The sequence below is a fragment of the Atractosteus spatula genome, chromosome 19 (genome assembly GCF_055471065.1).
Source record: "Atractosteus spatula isolate fAtrSpa1 chromosome 19, fAtrSpa1.hap1, whole genome shotgun sequence".
NCBI classification, from domain to species: domain Eukaryota; kingdom Metazoa; phylum Chordata; class Actinopteri; order Semionotiformes; family Lepisosteidae; genus Atractosteus; species Atractosteus spatula.
The window spans coordinates 6,612,909-6,635,843 of NC_142724.1; the positions used below are offsets into that span (position 1 = coordinate 6,612,909).

A 22,935-nucleotide genomic window follows, 5' to 3' on the forward strand; every position below is an offset into this window, starting at 1 on the left:
AAAACCCATGATTATGACATTCAGAAGTGCTAAAGTTCCTGAAACGGGAAGAGAAGCTTCCTGTGCAAATTCCCTTTGTCTTTCGTTTGTGGGCGGCTCCAGTATAACAAGTATATAGCTAGAGCTAACCTCAGAATACAGTACAAACGCTGCCTACGTCTGGAAATCGTGTTTGGATGATAAATGTGCTCACCTTGTCTATAAAGTAGAGGGCAACGGCTCTCTGACGGATTTTCATCTCCTTGGACTTCCAATCCTCCCGGTACTGGTTCCGAATCCGGTCCACACACTTCTTTAACCTCCGCGCCGTCTCGTACTTCTGCCAGTCCTTCTCTCCCTGAGGGAGCAGAGGGGACAGGCACCTGAGCATTCCAGCGCACCAACAGGGAGCACGGCCTCGAGAGGCATGTGTCCACACGGACACAGCAGCACCCACTTGGAGGAATCAGCCGTTCCCCTATTGTCATCCGTTCGTGCGTTTCTCGGACGTAACTTTACAGCTTTTAAAAAAGCCCTACTGCACAAATTCAGATGCAAGTCCAATTTCCTAGAAAGACAAACTAGCACTAAAAATAGAACAGTTTGAATTCTGTATTGCATCAAAGCCACAAGCCACGACTTTCCAGTGTACCTTGATCCTGGAGCTGGGGTTCAGCATGATGTACTTGATGGAGCCCTGAATGTTCTCCGTCCAGGATACCAGCCACGTCACCTTGTTGTCATGACGCACCTCCTTCCACTTGGTACCGGGAGGCGGCTTGGGAACTTTGGAGTCCCTGGAGGCAAAGAGGCACGAATCAGAGGCAGCTCCGAGAGTTAACCTCGCACTGCCGCCTCATACGCAGCATGTGCCGAAATACTACACTCTAAAGTTACAATATTCTTTTAATTACAAGAACCTTTTCATTTTCTGTTTGAAAGGCTTAGGGATGCATTGGTCAGCAGAACTGACTAAAAGCAGTTGACATGGGCTTGATTACCTCCCCAGGGAAGTATGTAATCCTGCAGAATCTCCATTGTGGTTTTAGGCACAGTAAAGCCAAAGGTGTTTCTGCTGCCATGAAAAACCCAGATTGGAGTTTTGGAAACCCTTTGATCTTTAAAAACAAACAATATCTCATTATCTAAAGCACTGTCTATAGCTATAGCACCTAATCAGCAAAGCACATAAAAAAAAAATAAAATCTGGGTCTCATACACTGGGGGGTGGGGAACTGTAAATCAACTGGAAGCCAAGTTTATACTGTTCCAAGAAATCTCCGTGTATAATATTAACTATATATCATTTGACAACAGATAAATGTTTGTATGAAACACAAAATCAAGAAGACAGTTCTTTAGTTTGCCTCTAAAACCTAGCCGATTATACAGTGGGAGCAGAATCGGACTTCATACGTGGATATTCCAGGCTAGCTAACATTCCCTGGGTGCTGTACAGTCACGGCAGCTCCCCCAGCACCTGGACACATACACACACAGGTGAGCGCTCACTTGCTGCAGTTGATGATGATGTCCTCCGGCCGGATGCGCCTCTTCAGCATGCCCATCTTGGGGTGGTCCCCTCGGCCGCGGAACAGCCCCGGGGGCTCGATGCGGAAGTTGGCGATGCGCTCCTTATGGTTGTCCATCACACAGTAGCCGTACTCCTGCAGGATTCGCTCATTCTCCTCTTTGATTTGCTACAAGAGAAGTCACTTGCCATGACTTAGATGTATTTTTCGTCAGCACTTCCCCAACTATGCTCTAAAAGGTCTTGTAATGTTGTTCCAAGGTTGTTTTACACATTAGAGTACTTTTCAATAGCCCGTAAAGGCAACAGAACTATTTTTCCTAGTAAAAGCGAAAGGTTCTCCAACTTTCAAAACCAAACATCGTTACTCTTTAATTCATTGTCCCTATCAAAGCACAAGCCTTCAAAGGCACAAGAAAGCCTGTTCTGCACTTGGCAGTATGGGTACGAACACCAGCGTGCTGAAGACTACATACATCTTCTGTGTCCCGAAAACCAGCACCCACAACACTGCCAGCTGAAGGCCGCAGCGTGAAATTCTTCAGCACGTGGGAAGTGATATGATGCCACTGCAAATCAGTCCAACAGGCTGCGTTTCAATATTTCCAGATAAGGTTTGTCTACATGGAGACAAGAGGGGCTTCTCCTACCCTACAATCAGTCTTCATTCTGAGTTTCAATATTTTCAAATAACATCCCTTTAAAAGGCACATCTGTTGGGATTTCAGTTAAAGTTGCCCCCCCCACCCCATTTGATAAAAAAACGTTCCGTTTAACCAGCTTAAGCGTAGCAGCACGTTCCTTTGGATTCCAACTCCCTGATGTACCGAAGCTCACCTGGAAAAACCCACCTACATAGCCCGTCACCACACTGAACACTCGTACATGTGGAGCGAGGTGTGCACACTGGGTAGCTTACACACCTGCTTCTCTTCTTTAGTCATCTGTTTCTTGGCCTCTGACTGAGCCTTGAAGTACTCGTGCATCTCTGTGAAATTGCACTTATTCAGGTCAGTGATAATGGACTTCTCCTCAGGCGTCATTTCCTGGGGCACAGAGACAAAGATCCAATTACTCTTTCGTTTAAGCCACCGAAAATTAACCTGGCCGCTGTCAGCGATGACAACCGACGTGACCTCACATCACCACCCAACTTCACCACTTGAAAATAATGGAACACAAAAAGACTGAAAATGATGCTCAGTCATTCAGCTTTTCCCTCTTTATAATTGCCACTTACTGCAAAGGTCAATACCTGCTCAACAACTGTGATATACAAAATGAATGCATATATATATATGTAATTACAACGTATGTGAAGACGGACAGTACTGGGGAGTAATTAGTTACTAAAACACTAAGGAGCTGGAATACCGATTACATTTTAAACATTAACCTCCCCTGTGCTACACACACAGTGGCTTATCAATTTTGAGAAAGGCAAACGCATTCCTGTAAAAATACAATTTGTGCGCTTTAGGCACAAAGCAAGTGTAGAACAGCCACTTCTCATCCTTTTTACCCATTTTAAAAGACGAAACATTTTAACCTTGAAAGTTATGTTGGAAGACTTAACACACTTCCTTGAAAAACAAAAAGATTTCTGGAGAAAATTCCTCCCCGCTGGGAAGGATGCATGCAGGGAGGGAGGGTGGAACACTCCCAGTCAGAAACTTTCCCCAATCTCCATTTGCACTCCATTTCTGGGCACAAAACACCTTTCCAAAGGGCGTAAAAGGCAAAGCATTCCCTATACCTTACGCCAGTCCTTGAAGAAATTTTTCCGGAAGATATCCTTGGTAGTGTATTCATGGTCCAACATTTTGGCAAAAAAGGTGGCCACTTCCTCTGCCTGAGAACTCAGCTTCATGGTTTTCCCTGTGGAAAAGGGAACAGCTTCATCAGGGAAGTGCCAGCGGAAAACAATACTTCTCTACCCCAGAGAGTCTGCAGTTGTGGCTGCATAGACCTATTCTGTACAACGAGACGAGTATGAAATGAAATCCTTCATACTCTTTTACTAGCCTTTTCTATCAGTATGACTGGATGTGAACAAGCAATAGGAAAGCCTTTTTATGGCCAGATGAGGCCATTCAAATTTTGAAAGTAATGGCACACGGGTTCAGGCCAGAAGGACACAAAACATGTGGATTCATTCGATCTGCTGTTCCAAATAAGAGCAAACCAAAACCTCCCTTTTATTTCAAACTCCAGCTGCAAACTCTTGCTGACTCATTCTTTAGAGGCTGGCTTGCAGCTGACTTTCTGCTATGCAGAGGTGGAGTAGCCATTAAAAAAAAAAATTGAAAGTCCAATCTTACCGTCATAGTAGAATTTGACATTACCGGGAAGAGGTTCATAGGGAGGGGCAAAAACTGGACCTTTGTGTTCCAGAAATTTCCATTTCACCCCATCTGTGTATCGCTCTTCCTCCCACCTGCAGCCAGAGCAGATGAAAGGGGTTAACAGCCTGCTGTCCGGTTGTTGTTAAAAACAGACTTGTGTACTTTAATTTGCCATTTTCAGCCTTTGGCTTCTGCCAGCAGACCACATCTGTGTTTTTTTTTACTCTACTGGGGTCTGCAACACGTCTGACCCAACAAAACAACCTCTCACAAAGTCTGACAGAACAGCGCTGTTCAGGAGATGTAAACCTTTCAAAACTTTAAAATAATCTAATGCCGCAAAAAGTAAATGTTTTTAAAAGAGGGGGGGGGCATTTTTTCACATCACTTCTGAATATGAACAGATTTTTTCCTTGTAGTCACATTAACGGTCTTCTGCCAAACACTATTAACAGTAAAACTTGTGCTGCCTTCAGGACTCCAGAACTCAAAGACATTCCTAAACCTGCAAAGTCAAGCGAGGCTAAAGAAGGGATGCACAGCTGCAGTTCACTGCCGTGATGGGAACTTCTGGTGGACAATCTAAAAAAAGAAATCTAGCTCTTTGTCAGTTTATAGGATGCCCCTAAACTGGAGAACAGGCGCTGTACAAGAGTGCTTTACAAGCAAACTCCGCAAAACGAACCATTTCCACTTCTCCTCAGGCTCTTTCTTTCCTTTCTTCTTGCCGTCAGCAGCTCCTTCCTTCTTATCCTTGTCTTTTGTCTTCTTTTTGGGTTTGATATCCTAAAAATAAAAAAAACAAGCACTCGTCAGCAACTGAACAACAGGCGACACTAGATCGGAACCACCACTGCCAACTACAGTACTCCACGGTGCAGTTCTCCATCCAAACATTTAAAACGACTTACAAAAACATGAAAATTGCACACATACCTCATCTTCTTGTTTCCTCTTCTTGGCCTTCTTCTCATCTTCCGTCTTGATTTTTTTGGGCTTAAATTCAGTGCTGCAAGAAAAAACATCCAGGATATTAAGCCAGCAGGCTCTCAAACTAAAGTAAGTTTCTTTTTGAGCCCTTAATTTCACAAATTCTTAACTTCTGCTGAAAGGTTTTACTTTTAGAGGACTAGATTAATTATTAAAGAATACCTGAACTGAATAAAACGAGCTTAACATGCCAAAAAACTACCCACATAAATCCATATAAATGTTCAGATGGACCCTGGAATTTTTGTGGGTGAATAACGAGGCTTAAGGAGTTGTAAGGAATACGATTTTTAAGACACCGATAACTAACTGTATATCCGTCATTAGAAAGGTACTTATTCCTGTTAAGGATTTCCATCTGATTGCTATCATGGAAGAGCAAGGCAGCACTACACCCTAGATGGGGTCCATCTGATTGCAGGACACACATACACAAACACAGGACAATTTGAAACTCCAATTAACTGGTCTTTGGAAGGCAGGAGAAAACACAAATGACCATGGATTTGAACCCAAAGACCCAAAAGCTGTGGCACATGTGCTAACCACCATACCAATGTGCCGCCCATGGTACATATCTGGTAAAATCTTGATGCGTTTAAAAATAAAGACCGCATGATAGACTAGAACTTGAGGAAAATCATAGGCAAATGCTTCCAATCAAACTGTACCTGATAAACGTAATGCCACAGGAGGACCTTTTAAGGCAAGTGCATAATCCAGAGAGTTTTCACAGCAGCCAGGAGCAGAGTCTTACTCTAACTTTGTGCCAAGAGATACTCACTCATCGTCATCCCGTTCGCGCTTTAGTGACTTCTCGTGTTTAGGAGAGAAGCAATAGTCATCACTGTCCGGCTCTGCCTTTATGCGAGGAGGACTGAGGAAACAAGAAAGAAATAAAATCTTTACATCAACTTTGAACAGTTAAAGAAGCTGGAACTCTGCCGTTAGGCCACATGAAACATCGGCTGCGATTCCCTCTTCTTTTTTAATTTTGAGCAAAGAGAACCAAAAAAAAACTGTGCTTCACAAGATTAATACAGACTGTTCCTTAAATATTTCTGAATATCATTTCATATATCATGAATGAATATCATTCTGAATATCATTTCTGAATACTTCAGAACGAACAAGGCATTCAAAATGATATACCATTCTAATAATAATTGAGGTTCCATTGTATTACAGAAAAAGGATCTGGGGTCTTGATCGAAACAAGATCTAGTTCTCTTATGGGGACTCCAGGAACAATTCTGCCTCTTGCAGAGGATCAGAACTCCAGTGCTCTTTTGAACTTACGGCTGGCCCTCAACAGTACTCACCTAGAAAACCCATTTTCTTTTTCTTTTTTTACTTTATCTTCCTGACTGGGGGACTTGACCTGTATGGGGAGGAAACAAATTAGTCACTGCCAAAGGATCAATTTTTTCTCAAAGACATTAAAGACTTAGTCTTAACTCCTAACAGAAATGAAACCTAGGTCCATGTTATGAGGATAGGTCAAGAAGTGGCTAATCTCATCACAAAAATGGTTTATGGAAATTCCCTGCACAAATCTACCATGAACAAAAAAAACATCCCAATTCCTCCTTTAGCTTAAGAACTACAGCTATATTGAGGATGTGCTCCTAAAAATCCAGATCTCACTAATAGTGAGCAAAGGTCTGTCACCAAATTCCTGGTGAAATAAGGGAGAATTTAATCACTGAAATCCCGTAAAATGAACGGCAATGGAGGCCCCTAATACTGCGCAGTAGCAGTCGGCTGACATCAACTGCATACTTGATGGCGATTCAAGGTCAGAATGCCATGTTAACGTCTATCATGGATGATGTGATGGCAAGGGATGAGATCTTAATGGCAGATCAACTCAAGGTAGGTGACAGCACAGTGTGGAAGTGTTCCAACAAGCACTGAGCTATGTCCAAGTTCTCTGCAGAATGGAATGTCGGCTCTAATTCTGTACCAATGGAAGTAATCAAGGCATCATCCCTGTAAATCATCAGTGAGGATCTGGCCTACTTTCAGGCCACTTTAGTTACAAGCATTTTAATACGAGTCCACCACCAGAACTCGGAAAGCAAAGAGTCCATCAAGTCCCCATAGCCCAACATCTGTAAATGCTTTCTACTAATCAACTATCAAATCATAGCATCCGTTTCCCAAGAAAAAGAGGGAGCCATGAGGACTCGCTGCTGTGCCACACAGAAGTACTGCTCCAGGAGTATTATGCCTAACACTGTCAGTTTTAACTTCACAGTAACAACTAGGACTACAGCTGAACTCACAGCACAAGAGATCGGCCCGGGCCAAGCGTAACTGCTGTCTGCTTTAAAATCTGAAGAACGGACAATGACAAAGGCCCAAAGCCATCACCTGAGCTTTTGTCAGAAAGACAACCTGAAGAGTTCTTTTCAACCAGCACAAAGAGACAACAAAACAAGCACAGTGCACAGCAGTCAATGGGAACTATCCTGAATGCAACAAAAACTTACAGACCAACCTCAATCATTCCAGAACAATTCAGAATAGTGTAGAAAATAAGCTTTATTTCCATTAAACTTTTATCCACTATAACTTCACTGTCCTGATTTTATGGCATTAAATCTGTAGTTGATGTTGTGGCCCAGCTGAAAGACCACAGGAGGAGATTTTGCAGTGACCAGGCTTAGCACTTCTATCTTGAAATGAGTTATCGCAGAGCTGATGCAGTAACAGCTCCTCTGAAGGGTACCACAGCAGAGTACTGTTTCTGGAGAGCAACCCAGGTGGAACCCCATCCACAAGAATTACCTTGACACTAACCTTGAATTCCTTTCGTTTCTCTTTGTCCTTGTGCTTGTGTTTCTCTGAGCTACCGTCTTTGTGCTTGAGTTTGTCCTTATCTTTGTGTTTCTTTTCTGAGAAGTCCTTATGTTCACTGCAAGAGAGGATCATTTAAAAAGAAGGAAGTAACATTGTTAAAACACAAGACAAAATGTGAATTTAGAAGGCACTCTTCCAGACACATCAGGAGAGCACACTAAGAGGAGAAGTACTGTGACCAATTCATTCTACGTTCTTTGGTGCTGCCATTTTATATGGCAAAGTTAAATCTTTTAAGACTTACAAAAAGTATCACTTTTAATAGATAATGAAGTCAAGGCTAGCTACCCCAATTTCTAATATTTCCCATATCCAGTTTCCTAACCACAGTGAATTGCTTGGGCAAGGACTAAAGACAAAAATGTATAAATTGCACACAGATGTAAAAACAAAAGTCAATCTGGCAAAGCTTTGTGAAAAGCAATTCCATTAATGATCAATACACTCTTCTAAATGGCCTCTCCATTTTCTCAGATACAGACTCCAACTTCAGACTTGCAAATGGTAGGATTTTATAAAGAGGCGCTGCGATACACTACCAAGAGACCGTCTGGTTTAAAAACGTTTTGTTAGTTATTCGTAATTTTAGCTGGAGCAAGAAGGTCTGACCGAACACCACTTTTCAATGGCAGTCAGATAATAGACAAACTTCCCGGGTGACAGGGAAACTTTGTTTACAAAGTCAGAGAGAGGAGGAAGGCATTGTGGAGAGAACAAAGCTAGGCCCAGTCAGCGCTGAGGCCCCAGACAGCCACTCAAACTGTCCCACCCTGCCCCCACCCTGAGTGGGAATGGCTGTTCCACAGTAATGAGGGTTTGAACTGAAGCTTGAGAACAGCCCCTGACAACTTTGGAGGCGATAAAACGTAATTGACCAAAACGTCAATTCAGCATCTTTTATAATCTCTACAGGTATTTTGAGTCTGTCGTGGCTTTCAAAACTCGTGGGGCGGATGTTCTGCAGGATATTGTTCAAGACTTCAACAGTGGGGTGAAAGGCAAACCAGTTAGTGGCAGTTATTGTTAACTAAAGCAGTCCAGACAAGCCCACCTGAAACAGGGGCAGGTGTGATTACCAATGACACACTAAAGTGTTTATATTTGCGCTGGACTTTTACGGTTCATGTAGATCAGTTAGTTCGGCCTCCACTGGGTGGGGTCTCACAGGAAGCCCAGGACCTGCGTCCCGGTCAGTCAGTAGTCTGATACTGGGTGAGCACAGCAGTCTGAAGTGAAGAACACTGCGACCTCACATACATCCACAGGCCTAGTGGCGGCCACTACAGAACAGCAGGGATGGGGGGGTGGTCAAAGAAAAACACATTTGTGTGCAAGAAATAAAAACAGCTGAAAGGGAAGCCTGAAGCTTAAACAGTCTCTAAAAAAAAAATAGAGTCAAGAGACAGGCTGGGATAAACTTTGCTTTCTACAAAAGAAATTTCAACTTCATTTTTATGTCATTGACTGCGGTACTACTTTCCTAATACCCTTTTCATTTGAAAAACGATCTTTCGAAGTATTTGCTCCATTTAGCTCCAAACAGCGCCCCGCCCCACACATATAGGCATGCAGCAAGTCCTACAATACTTATGCCTTGCTGTTATTTTTCATTTCAGTAGCAAAATGAATATGAATATTAGATTCCACAATTTTTCCCCCCATAAAAAAATGGAACAGCCAGCTCATGTCTTAATGGGTAGAAATTGCTGTATCGCTTGTCCTCTCAAAAATCAAGACTTTCATTGTCCAGAAAACATTTACTACAGTAAATACAGACTGTGTAGTTTTCCATTGGTTTTAACGTCTTAAAGCCAGCTTTTCCATACCACTGTGAGAGTCGCCATCAGTATCTTATAACACTCCGTGTGGTATGTTACATTAGACTGGACAAATGATTAATTTAAGCCACATGGGCTGTATATGCCCTTAAACATCTAGCATCTGAGGGCATCAATAAAGCATAAAAGACTGCAACTCGCCAACAGTGGGCTATGCAGGACTCCCTTGTATAACCAGCCAAACAAAACAAGCCTGAGCAAGCTGTTAGAAATGACCACCTTCTCCGGCTTTCTTCTGCCCCGCCAGAGCAGGCAGTCATTCAGGACGTACAAGATAAGGCCCCAGTGAAACCTCACTGACTCAAGGCAGAATCATGAAGCTCATGTGCAGAATGAGCAACAAGGAATTTAATCACAAGCCTATGAATCTGCCTCCCCTAATCCAAGAAAAAGGGGTAAATGAAAGGGGAACCAGACCCCAGCTTTACATGTGCAGGTTCACTCATATACACATGTAAAAGATGCATGTATTCCCAGTATCCATACACTAAGCATCAAAAGAAACTACAGGAAGTTACCAGGTAAACAGGTTTTATTTTGTACCAGAGGCACTGACATTCTGTGGACCAGATGACAAACAGAATTTGCTATCCACAGGGTATCTGCTGTGAAAGTCACAGGGTTAGTGATAGTGGCCGCATGCGTTTCTAGTATTGCAAGCTTACACCTGTGATGTGCTGTGGGATTGTCCCAGTCCAGGCTGCACAAGAGGACAAACAAGTCAGCTGATTTGTCTCCGAGCTGCAAATGCAACACATATAGACCCTGCCCATCCTACAACTATTAAATGGGGCCCAATCTGGCGAAACTGGCATCTACATTCTCATTCTGCAAGAAAGGGGTTCTTAGAGAAAGGACAGCAAATGAAATCCCATGACTTTACCCATGTAATGCTGTGCAACAAGGACATTGTGACCCAGATTATAGCTCATCACTGACAGGCCGTTTAAGTTTCAGGTGTGAATGAGACATATTGGTTATTTTCAGTTTCGGTGACCTTCAACAGGTCAAATCAAATCACTGACTGCTGCATAACATGGTCACTCACAAAAATTAGTGACACCAAAAAAAATCCAAATCCAAAATCTATTTTCTTTCAAAGTCATGCATGCATAAAGTGACAGGTTTCTTATGATACTCATCAAACATACTGACTAACGGCACCAATGGTTTTCCAGAAAAAAGGAGCTGGTTCCATCAGGGGGATAAACAAGATCGTGCACCCCCCGTGACAGTGGTGGCAACAGGAGCTAGGGGCCCTGCTTCTCACACAGACCAACACAGCGACTCCGGTACCTGTTACTATGCTTGGATTTCTCCCGTTCCTTGTCCTTCTTGTGGTCTTTGTGTTTGTGTTCTTTGTCCTTATGCTTGTCTCTGTGTCTATGGGAATCTGCAAAAGACACAGAAAAAGCAGTACACATGAATATACAGACAGCATTCTGCACTACACTTAACTACACTCAGCCAGAGCATCACCAGCCCTCAAAGAAGAAGTCACCCCTAGTTAAAAAACACTCAAGCGATAAGACAATAGCTGTTAAAATGCAAACAATAAAACTGGGAATTGAGTACTGTACTTTATGACATGGAGCTCAATGTGCAAGACAATCGTAAGATTTAAAAACTTATTTTATGTGCAGACAATGGCACCTGCTATAGTTGCTATTACTATAGCAACCAACGCCCATGCACAGCCAGTTCCAGCTCTCGGGGCTGCTAAAGCACTGTGCAATTAGTCACAAATCACTCGGGCAGCAGGAAGTCCATCGGAGAGCAGTGCAGGGAACAGCTCCAACCCAACACGATCGGGTTCGAGAGTCATTTTCTCAATGACGGAGAGGGAGGTGAAAGCTCATGAAGTCCGTCAATTGGAACTTTCGGTTCTTCCAGAAAGACTTCTTTCGAAATCCTCAGCTTACAGAACGTGCGTGAGAAAGCATCACGCAGAAGGCCATTAAAACCTTCCAGCGATCCCGCAAAACGCTTAGGATGGATTTGCCTCGTTCCGGTATCTAAAAGCCGGCCCCTGGTGTGATCCCAAGGCAGCGGAAGAGAGGTGAACTCACCAGCAAGTCACGCCCTGGGCCCGAGAAGCCTCCCTTCTGCATTTATGAGTGCAGTCGTTTTGGATTCAGATCACCAAAACAAATCCTGCCTCCACACGCGAGAACAAAATCCAGGACTTCAGAGCCCCAATACAAAAACCCCCTTCCACACTCGGCGATCACACTTATACTAGGTCAGCACTGCAGTGCTGTAAATACTGAACAGCTCACACTCATGTCGCGCAGTGTTCAACCACCATACTGGGACTCTTTCAGTTTGTTCAGAAACCTGTACAGACAATCGCTTCGCAAAGCCCTGCCTCTGGGTCACCTAAACAACAAAGTACAAATCCGGAGGTGATGATGGGGAAAGGAATATTTTTTATGCCTGCGATACAATAAGAGAAGTAGACATCTTTTGGTCATATTATTACCACTGATCGGGGCAGTCACTAGCTGTGCACAAAATACCCGACAACAATGAGAGAGCAATTTACTTCTATTCCCATGGAAAAACACATTTTTACAAAAATTCCAATACTCCATCCACCCACCTGAGGAAAATGTTCTAAAAACCCTGACTCTCGTGCATGGGTGGCGAATTTAATTCCCTAATTAAGACCGAACTTCCGTGGAAGTGTCAGGATTCAAGAGCACAGCCAGAATGCGCCACCCCGTCTCTGATAGGAATCAGGAGGAGGGAAAATTTCCCTGGAATGCTGACTTTTGTGTTTTCCAACACACTGGAGCAGGCTGGAGTGACTCAGCGTTGCGTCCTTATCAGGAATCCCAACTCCCACACAGGCTGGCCAGCTCCTTGAAGAGGAGGCGGATGGCAAAGAGGAAGAGCCGAGACAGACACTGCTCCCCCACCGGCTCGCTTCGTCATCGACAGGAGCCGGGAGACTCGTCAGAGACATTCCCAAATACGGCAACCTCGTTCAAGTTACAGGAAAAAGTAATTTCATTCTTGATGAAAACGTGAACCTGAAATCATGGCAATTCAGTGGACATTTTTAAAATGTTTATTCCACAGACAAAAGTGAACACTTATCTCCCTTGTGTAGTTTACCAGATGCCAACTATAGTTTAGGCAGGATTTAAAAGACCTGTTCTGACTACACCTGGGTGCAGTAATACACGTAGCCTTCAAACTGGGGCCATTTTGGTTTGTTCTTCGGTTATCCCTCCAAGAACAAGATTTTCTGACCATTTCTGCTATAGGTTCTTGCCTGCAGGCATCCGAAATACACAGAGTAACACCGTCCTGTTGACTGCCCAGGGTGGCTGGAAAGCATCTGTTCCAACACATGATTTGGGCAAAATCACACAAGAGGAAGACACTACATCGTAAAACGTGCAAAAGATGGGATAGTGATGCCACTGATCACTAATTAATCTTCAAGTGAAAGAAGTGGATAAGCAGTGTATGTATAAATTTCCTTTCAGACACACGGGTCTGGAATGAAGGAAAACTGGAAAAGGGTTATGTAAAATTAGAAGAGGGTGTATGAGCATGTGAGGACAATTCATTTCCAGAAAAACTGTCAGTTTAATGCAAAAGAAAAACGAAAAAATTTAAAAGCATTCTACACCATACACGCACAAGAAAGCCTGCAAACATTTGGTCTTTTGTAGCAGTCACCCAGACCTGGGTGTGACTAAGCACTTACTAATGAAGACTTGAAGGGAGTTTTTAAGAAAGTCCAAACTGGGATCCTATGTCTGTGTCACCAATGCGTTTTCCTAGGTACATCCTAACCATTCTGCTTAGAACGTACTATTTATAATCTCCCTCCCCTTCTTTTTAGACAGAAGAATTTCTTTAGCCAGTATTAGATAATCCAGAGTCTCGCAATCATTGCAGGCGCTGTACTTTGAACTCTAAAGCTACAATATCCTTTTAATGGTACGGTGACCACCAAAATTAAACAATATTCTAAATATAACTCAAATAAAACAAATCCTCTTGTTCCCACTAACAGGATCTACATTAACCCCCTTAAATTCTGTTCCACCCTCACTGTAGGAAATACAGGCAGCTCTTCTAAAGGCCACCACGCCATAATCCCCCGCATAATTCGCTTGATTCAATTCTCATTTCAAATCCTGGGGAAGTCAGGAAACAAGCAGAACTGCTGTGTATTTCACAGAAATCCAAGAGTGCCTTCATCTGGAAATTCTGTGCAATGTGTAGCTTCAGAGGGCGCAATTAAACAAAGGGCAGTCTGGTTGCCTTTTTGCTTCGGTCTAGTACAGTAGTTCTGCACATTGAGCCCCAGATACACGCTGCGACAGCTCCTACTACTATAACTGAGAGCTCTGGGACATGTCCCGTCCTAAAGAGGCAAAATACTGCAACTTCATGAGTGCCTTTCAATTAACAGCTGTTTAAAAACTGTAAATGTATATAGGCCTGCTTGACAAATTAATCAAAAATGGTAGGATAACTGGCTTCTGGGAAAACTGGTCCTGGCGTGAGTGTGCCGATATACGAGTGCCCTGCAATGGACTGGTATCCTGTCCAGACTGTACCCCGCCCTGGGACAGACTCTGGCTCCAACGATTATGCATTAGAGTAGGCGTTAAGAAAACGGATGGATGTAGTCAGACTAAGCACTTCCAAGCTAATAGGAAAAGGACCCAACAGCCTTCATAGCCCAGGGTCAGGTGAACATTTGACAGATGAACTGAGTCCCCCCCCCCCCATCTTCTTAGGGACACACCTGAGCCATGTGGTTTCCGAATCGGCCTCCCAGGAGACCCCGAGTGTTTTTTTCTCCATTCGCCAGAACAAGCCGCGTTAATTACCACTCTGTCGGGCACAGCCTGCCCAGCACTTCCGAAGACGGGGCGAGCCAGCGTGCGGCCGTCAGATTGCTTCCTCCCGCCGGTGGGTAAGGGGGGAAAGGAGCAGAGGGAACGGGAGAGCCACCCCTGCCTCGTGTCTGTGTGTCAGAGTGCGCAGACGGTTCCTGCTACAAGACAAGCCCCACTGTCAGCCACTTAACAATATCATTAGACAGCCTGCCTCTCGAGGCCAAGCCTTCAGCAAACACTGTACGACAATGTACATCACACAGGGAAGAACTCCGCACACACGCTCGACAACACAGCCATCCCTAACGAAGGAGATGCATAATGTATGCCAGGCAGAAACAAAGCATTCTGCCTTCCCTTTATGCGTTTTAATACAAAAAAAACTACAAAAATCAAGTCTGACTAAACCACCAAGAAATTCCTCTTTATGAAGGACAGGCTATCATCCTACCACGTGGCATTTTTTAAATTGAAAGGGACATTTCAAACTACGTGCTCAGTTATCAAAACAATCCACAGAATACGACAAAAACTACTTACACATCTGACTTACAAAACGTAAAAATCGGAAACAATCTGTTCAAGGACGTGCACACACCTTTCTCCAATACAAGGGGCAAGGCGTGCAAATCTAGTGTGCACTGCTGCTGCAGAAAGGCACACTGTACAGTTCATTCACCTGCGGAAACAACATTCAGCCACAAAAAGGCCACTCTGAACCCCAAAAGGACAAAGTGCTTTGAAGTCACATTGAATGGGGAAGGGCATTTTACTTGGGAAAGTCACCTTTTACACAAAGAGTTGTGGGAGTCTGGAACAAGCTAAACAGCCACACTGTTGATGCCCTGACTTCCTTTAAGGAACAGCTGGATGAGAGAGCCTTGGATATATTAGCTACTAGCAACTAAACAAGCTAGGTACATCACAAACAAGAAGAGGCTGTTTCACATCTTTCACTCTTAATGGACAGTGGAGACACCTATTCAACTGCATAAATTTACAACAAAGTGTCCAATGAATGGAAAAATAAAATGTCCTTGGATAATAGCCTTGTTTGATAATGTGTGCCTTCGAAAATCTACTTGAAGACTTCTAATTTTGTTTTGATTCAGAAATACATTGGAAAACTATTGTAAATACTGTATGAAGTACTGAAAGATAAAAATATTACACTTCAATTTGCTAATGTATTTTGGATCTTTGCAAAAAATGTTAACAATGGTCAATGTAATCAGGAACCGTGAACTGAGAAAATCACAAAAGCTCGGATTTTGTAATTGTGTTCAGTGAAACAGTTTTCATTTAAATCAAAGACAACCCTATATATAGCCATGCCACTTCTTAATTGCACAACGTTTAACAATTTCTATTTCTATTGCAATAACACAAGGATGTTTACACACTAAAATACAGTTTCCCCATGTATCACTGCTAGAGTTTCACTTCCCAGCCAGTGAGCAGCAAATTACTCTTAGGATCATTACCAGGGACATCCGAGTAACAAAACATTCTGCTTCCTTATCAAGGAACAGCAAACAAATAACTGTTCAGCCTGAAGGTTTCTGCTAAACACTCAAGGGAGGCAGAGCTTTATTTAAACAAATGTGTCCAGTATCATAATTATTCCTGAAAACAGCACCCTCTTGTGCTAAAGCATGATTACTTTTTACATTTGATAAATAGGGGAAAAAAAGGGGTTGATGTTGTTAATGATAATACAACAGTGCAGACAACACTGGTCCTGTTCATTCAGCTTAATAAATATTTATTGAACTTGGTATATTTTTCAGTTTGACGCCATGTCAAACTGTACAACAAGGAATCAATGTAGCAGCAACTAACAGGGAACATTGCGAGTGAATGCACTTAGCCCAGTCTGGAGGTGGAAGACTGCCTGTGACTGTAGCCTACTTGAAAAGGGGTACTAAACAATACTATACAAACAGAATAGTTACAAATGAGGCGGCCATTCTGCCCATCAATTTAAATCGAAAACTCAAATTATTTATTTGAAATCAGTAACGGTGTGTATCCAACCTTATTTTGGTAAAAAATAATTTTAAAACGTTCTGACACACAGGAGACACAGCCCACCCTGTCCAATTCTGCACATGCTACTGCAGACATGCTCTCAAGCTCTGAATCAATTAGTGCAACACTACTGAACAGACTGGACCCAGAACAACTCTCCTATCAGACGTTCAACAGGACAAAAAACATGAAGGACACATAGTATACACACCAAGAACCAGATAACTAGTGATTTAAGCTGTATTGCTTTGGTGTTATGGTATATATTTGTAATACAGCAATAACTTCTTTCATTTTTGATGAAAAGCAGGTTGTAGAGGCATGGGATGACATTTCTATAAGCGAATCAAGAAATATGAAGAAGAGTTGTAGGAGATAACAACCATCCATTTTCTAACTACTTCATCCGATACAGGGTCATGGGGAGAGATGGAGCCTAGCCCAGCAAGCAACAAGCACAAGGCAGGATATAAAAATATAAATATAGAACAGCATTTACCAGCTCTAGTTCATCAAAACCTGAAAACACAGGATTTTTTAAAACTCACACTTAATAAAGTACTTCTACCCCACGTTTTTACAGAAATATCCTGAAATGAATTTTCAGCAGGTTCACAGAAAGGGCTGCTATCCAGCTCACAAAGTGCCATTTAAATAAGAAACCTTATTTAAAATGTATAAAGATACTTGGCTGAAATACACTGTAAAGTCAATACATAGCAGAAAGAAACGACCCACTGCAGTAATTCCTCGATTTAAAAGATTCACCTGCAATGATGCAATGGTAGCCACAGCTCACAGCATTCAGAAGGAGAGGAAGATCGAAGGGGAGATACAGCAGATAAGACAACTGAACCCTTGAAATGAAATCTCTTTAAGAGGTATATCTGAAGAATTCATATTTTGTAATGTCAAGATGTTCACCAGATCTCTTGCTTCAGCAGCTATTATGACCACATCTGTAACAGGCTAATAGCCATTTTTGGCTGAATTTACACTTGTTAGTCATTTGCAGGTACCTTTGTAAAAGCTGGAAAAATTAATTTACATGTATACTTTAAAATCAGAAACTATTTATACACACACAAAACCTATACAGGAATGGCAAACTGAAAATTAAGTTTGCCGTTGGTGCCACAAAAAGGAGTTTACCAATGAAATGTAAAAAGTAACAGTTCCAACTAACAGCTATGAGAGATTTAAAAGACCTACTTTGTAAAAGTTTCTACGCTCTAGATTAAATAAACACATGCACTGTACCAAAAGGACATTCAGCTTTCTTCTAGAAGAGTAACTTTTTAGAATGTATTGAGGGGCGCCCAAAATTAATTCCAGCTTTAACATTCTCAGACCTCTGCAGAAATAACTCCCAGTAAACTCACTTAGCGGGTGATAAAAGGATCTTTTTATGAGTCTACTTTTAAACATCTGAAAACATCAGGCAGTTGTTTCAGCCAAGTCTCCAGCCCTCACCAAAGAGACCCCTTCATCACCGAGCCCAGCCTTGGGATTTTCCTTCTTGTCGTGGGCTAGTTCTTGCTCTGAAGTGTTGCTACAGCACTTATTCGCCTTCTGGTCTTCTCAGAAATTCCCAGTCCTCCCACCCAATCCCAGGGTATCCCTGCAGTCTGCATTTGAAATACACCACTGTATCAATCCACAAAGTCTTCTGGAAACCTACATATGATGTACTGCCATGTTTGTTTGTTTCTCCACAGCAAAGTGAGAAGAACATTTCAGAAACAAAACGTGCCTTACAGCTTGTTCACAGGTCTGTGGAAATAGCCTACCTATCCTAGGGATATTCAAATTTCAAATGCTTCAATGTTAACCCAAGCCTTCGCGGAACAAAAAATTCTTTAAACTGACATTTTCCTTATTGTTTTTACCCCTTCCACAAATATTGGAACCCATCATTTAGCAGAATACTACCATTTCCAACTCTGTTACATTCACCTTTCAGTGATATTATGCACTCTGAGGTGACAGGCCTAGGTCTGTAAGTAAAGGACAGCCTATCGGATATACCGATTACTCAAATACAATAACCACATTCAATCACTTATCCACCGCCACCATCAAAGGTTCTGTACAAACGTAACTGTTGCAAAAGAAGCCTTGGAAGACTCATTTACTTGCAAAAAGCATTCCATGAATGAAAAAATGCACATTATGAAACAAAATCAAAGAAAGGTCACCTTCCCATCCAGCCTGATAATGCAATGTAGGAATATACAGACTATGCTTTCACATACAAAGTGACAACTCTGAAATTAATTTGTACATTGCAGCTCTCTCAAGAACAGAGTTTTAAGTGGTAACTAAACTGGTGAGCAAAGAAATGCCAAGACTGAGGACCCATTAACAATGTACGTTCCACACAGGAAAGTGGAATAGCATTGAGGTGACCATATCTTCCCCAACAGACTAAACAAGCTTTAAATACATCCCGAAAACTGAAATTAACTTGCGAAATGAGTGTTAAACCCTTCCCAAACTGACCACAGAACTCTCTTATTGCTTATGATATATGTCATCTTTTTAACATGACACCGCAAAACTTATTTTATCCCCAAATACTCCTAATTAAATCCGATAAGGGATTTATTCTAATTGACACTTCCCTTAAGTTCCAAAAAGACTCCCCCTAATCAATAAGCAATACTGATTAGTTCAAGGATCAGAGCAAGTGAACGCTGAAGCCTGGAGGCCTGCTAAGGTCATGGTCAAGCATTAACAGAAGAGCAAACATTCATATATGGATAACTGCAGAGCAATAAAACTGAATTAAAAAGCTGCCACTAATAAACCACCTTGCAATTTCTAACATGCTTCCTGTATTTGATTGCCTTTATTGCCAGCTATGTACCACCAGCAATTAATTAAGATAAGGTCTGCAACTGAGCTTTAGTTTCTTTCAATAACGTAACTTGTACTTCTATTAAACACCTTCATGTCAAAGACGACCTGGGTGATAAGGGCATGACGGATGACCAGTGAAAGTCAGGGATCTCCAAGCCAACTCATTTCACGTGTGACCCCATTTAGACTGCTTAATCTTAAGGTGGCTTTTCACCCAGACCTGATTTCATGCAAAATATAACCAACCCCCGGGAAAAACAGGAGCACGATCGCTGGGCACCAGTCTCTTAGTTCTACAGTCCCCCTTCTCGAGGCTTTGACAGTGGAATGCACATACTGTATGAGCTTCCAATGCGAGCTGCTCCGAGAACAAGGTTTTGAGTTACTAGGATCACACATGAGGCTCAGCATGTGCCTGCCTTCAATCTCACACACTAGAGCCCAGGGAAACTTTAAAACGGCCCAGTGCAAGCTCTGGTTTGAATACTGCTGCACCTCTGGTCTGCAGATATCTGTGCGAGACAGGAAAGAACGCAGTCACTGCCCTACCTCTATTAACACTGCACGCGTATACTTCAGGATAGGAGAATGATTGCAGCGTGGAAAAAAAAAAAAGAAAAAAGAGCCACCTCCAAACAATCACAACATGCTTTCTCAACAGCGGCACTGCATTCACACACACACACAACCACAAATCCAAGGCCCACCAGCAATTTCTCCTTCACATTCACAAGTGTGGAGTTAATTTCATTTTATGAATAAGAAGGGGGATTTTTTTTGTATATAGCGTAGAGAATTGTAACACTTCTCAATCATTCAGGGCCTCGGAGGTGGTGGGGAGTAAACCTCTTTAGGTTTAGCTGCCTATGCTAACACTGCTACTCCCCACGCAACACATTCGCAACTCCAGAGATACGATGCCCGTGTTCTTGTTGAAGTAGTGTTTTACTAAAGCCTCCATCTGTCTTGTCACTCAACTTTGGAACAGTCTTCCATAGAGGGGGGAGAAAGAAAATCCGAAGTCGCCTTTTGTCGACTTTAAGAACATTGTGCGTTATTAATTGCGAGCGATTTTTCAGCAAATCAATTTTTAACATACACTGTAAACAGAACCCTGTGGCAACTCAAGTGCAACATAAAGACAAGATTATTCTCTAACCAGTGTGCCGTCGGCCACATTTCAAAATGTTTAAAATGGAAAGACGGCCTCTCCAAGGAAAACATCACCTGAAAGAGAAGTACTTCTCAAACAAGCAAGACTATATACTGAACTGAACTGAAGTTTCATCCTCGGTCCCAAACTGTCGCTGAAGTGAGGGTTGAAATGAATAAACGATACCTGCTTTCCATACAATAATACACTCCCTTTAACCCCCGACACAAAAACATTTCTTAAATGCGACTTGTGGAGAAAGTGCTGCTCATCACCGACGACAAACTAGTCTCATAGAATGTAAGCACGTAGGTTAAGTAAGCTGAAAGAAAGACAACTAAAAAGATTAAAATCAAATGGATTTGTTTAAGCAAAAAAAATTAAACAGTACAACAGAATCTTCCATTTACATTTTGAAATTCAGCTACTCTTTATTAGCCCTAACTTTCATTAAAGGGTAATTAAAATTACACTGAACAGTTTTATCATTTCTGGAAAACCGGGGATCTCCAGCCTGTTCAAAAGTTTAAGAAAAAGGAGTGCAGAAGACAACGGATGTTTTCTTTTTACATAGGTGCCAGGTACACACACACATTTTGTGAAATCCAACACACTTCGATTTAAAAACTAAAAAGTTGTCTCTGACAGCATAGGTCACCTCTATGGGGAGGTTGAATGAAGTCTGGAGGTGGAAGACATTGGAAAAATATTTTAATAAAACACAATAATTCAATTTATATCTTGGCCTCCTGGTCAATCCTGAAGTTCAAAAGCATATTTCACCAAATGAGGTAAAGCATAAATCTGGTTTTGCGCAAATCCTTACCACCTTCAAAACCCCAGCATCCTTTTGGTTAAAATGACACAATGGGTAACACTGTTAAATTCACAAAACTCTGCTGTATTCTTAGAAACCCAATTCAAGGCAGTATTCTTCACAATGCAGCCAAAATAAAGTTCACTGTACTATTTTTTCCGGTCACCTATTTTCATAATAAGTTTGAAAGTTTATAATTCAACAGCTAATGGTGGTATTTAAAAATTACGAGGGTTCAATTAAGGAAAACATCCTTTATTAATGATAGTAAAATATAACTGTGCACTTTAACCTACCCCTTCTGGCATTAACGTTTGAACCAAAAAAAAAAAATTGCCAAGGGTCTGTCTAAAAAAAATATTTTAAACATTATGCCCCAAACCGGTGTGATATTCTAATAACGGTGGACAATTTAAAGATCTCATTCTGAAAAAAAATAAAAACTGGAAATAAATGTAATTAAATACCCCTCATACTGCACTGTGATAAAGAAAAAGGAAAAAAAAGACGCGTTCATTCTTACAAACCGTTCCTAAGAAGATCCCCATACCTCCATATCACGGCGATCTGCACTTTGTGTTCTCGGCACTGAGAGACTAAGCACAGAAAAAGAAAATGGCGCAGAGACTAAGTCCTCAACCCCCAAACCCCAACTTTCGGCACCAAAATACGCCCTTATAAGCCCCTTCCAGAAGCAATCGGGGGACATTTTGGGAAAAACAATATCCATCCCTATCAGAATCCGGGTTCATCTGGAAAAACGGAGCATTTTAAGTGTGGTTTATAAGCCCTCCATTTGAACAATAGGAGCTTGAGAGTAAAGGAGAAGGGACTTAGTCTCTGGGACGCCATTTCTGTCCTTAAAAAACTAACTACAGAATACAGGCTCATCACTAACGGGAGTAAAATCTAGAAAATGAGCAACTATAATTACATAACATTTGGTAGGGACACAATACTTACCATTAACCCGAGATCCCGTGTCGATCTGAAAAAAAAATATTTATAGATGTCAAGCTATTATTAAAAATATATGTACAGTAAGTTTCAACTAAGGTTATGCGAAAATGGCTTTTCATAGATTGTTCTAGCACAAAAATGGCTTTAAACTTCTTATAAAGTTATTAGTTAACCACCAACAGCTCCTAAAACCAACGTACTCTCTGATCGCGGACACGAAGCAATTTTGTTCAATTTTCTACCATAAATTTTCACTATATTACAGCTTAAGGTTACGATTTAAACATAATATAAATATCTGTCAAAGCCGAGGTCTACTGATCATGACACAACATATTTCACGTAACGTTACCTGGGAGTCGTTGTGAACTTGATCCCCACTCATTTCCTGGTTCCTTATTTTAAAATTAAAGTATGAAATGTCTTGAGAGCAATTGCCGGCGAGGAGCAGTAAGCAGAATGGAGAAAGAAACAGTTGTGTAACAGACTAAGTCCCACTTTTTATTAACTGCGCATGCTCAGCTCGTTTAAATGGGTAAAAAAAAATTGCGTCGCGGCCTACTGGCTCCTCCCCATTTTGCGTGCACACACCAGCACTGCTAGTGCGAGCGTGGGGAGCCGCTAGCCATGTGGCGACGAGGATCTCCGCGGCCGGTGTGTGAATGTGCCGTACCCCTGCGCCAGCTCCAAGAAATA

At 42.0% G+C, this 22,935-nt stretch overlaps 1 protein-coding gene across 1 annotated transcript in view; it reads right to left on the bottom strand.

The window, feature by feature from the left end:
• top1b (DNA topoisomerase Ib) overlaps positions 1-22,705 on the bottom strand; it is a 29,680-nt gene extending 6,975 nt beyond the window's left edge. The window contains exons 1-14 of the mRNA XM_088937441.1: positions 22,592-22,705; positions 22,243-22,267; positions 10,845-10,941; positions 7,651-7,765; positions 6,168-6,226; positions 5,630-5,722; positions 4,792-4,864; positions 4,541-4,641; positions 3,832-3,947; positions 3,267-3,388; positions 2,434-2,556; positions 1,492-1,679; positions 632-776; positions 194-337 (exon numbers count right to left, since the gene is read on the bottom strand). Of these exons, the coding sequence (XP_088793567.1) occupies positions 194-337; positions 632-776; positions 1,492-1,679; positions 2,434-2,556; positions 3,267-3,388; positions 3,832-3,947; positions 4,541-4,641; positions 4,792-4,864; positions 5,630-5,722; positions 6,168-6,226; positions 7,651-7,765; positions 10,845-10,941; positions 22,243-22,267; positions 22,592-22,624 (1,434 nt within the window). The 5' untranslated portion in view covers positions 22,625-22,705. The remainder of the gene's footprint in view (positions 1-193; positions 338-631; positions 777-1,491; positions 1,680-2,433; positions 2,557-3,266; positions 3,389-3,831; positions 3,948-4,540; positions 4,642-4,791; positions 4,865-5,629; positions 5,723-6,167; positions 6,227-7,650; positions 7,766-10,844; positions 10,942-22,242; positions 22,268-22,591) is intronic.
• Between the last annotated feature and the right edge of the window lie 230 nt (positions 22,706-22,935).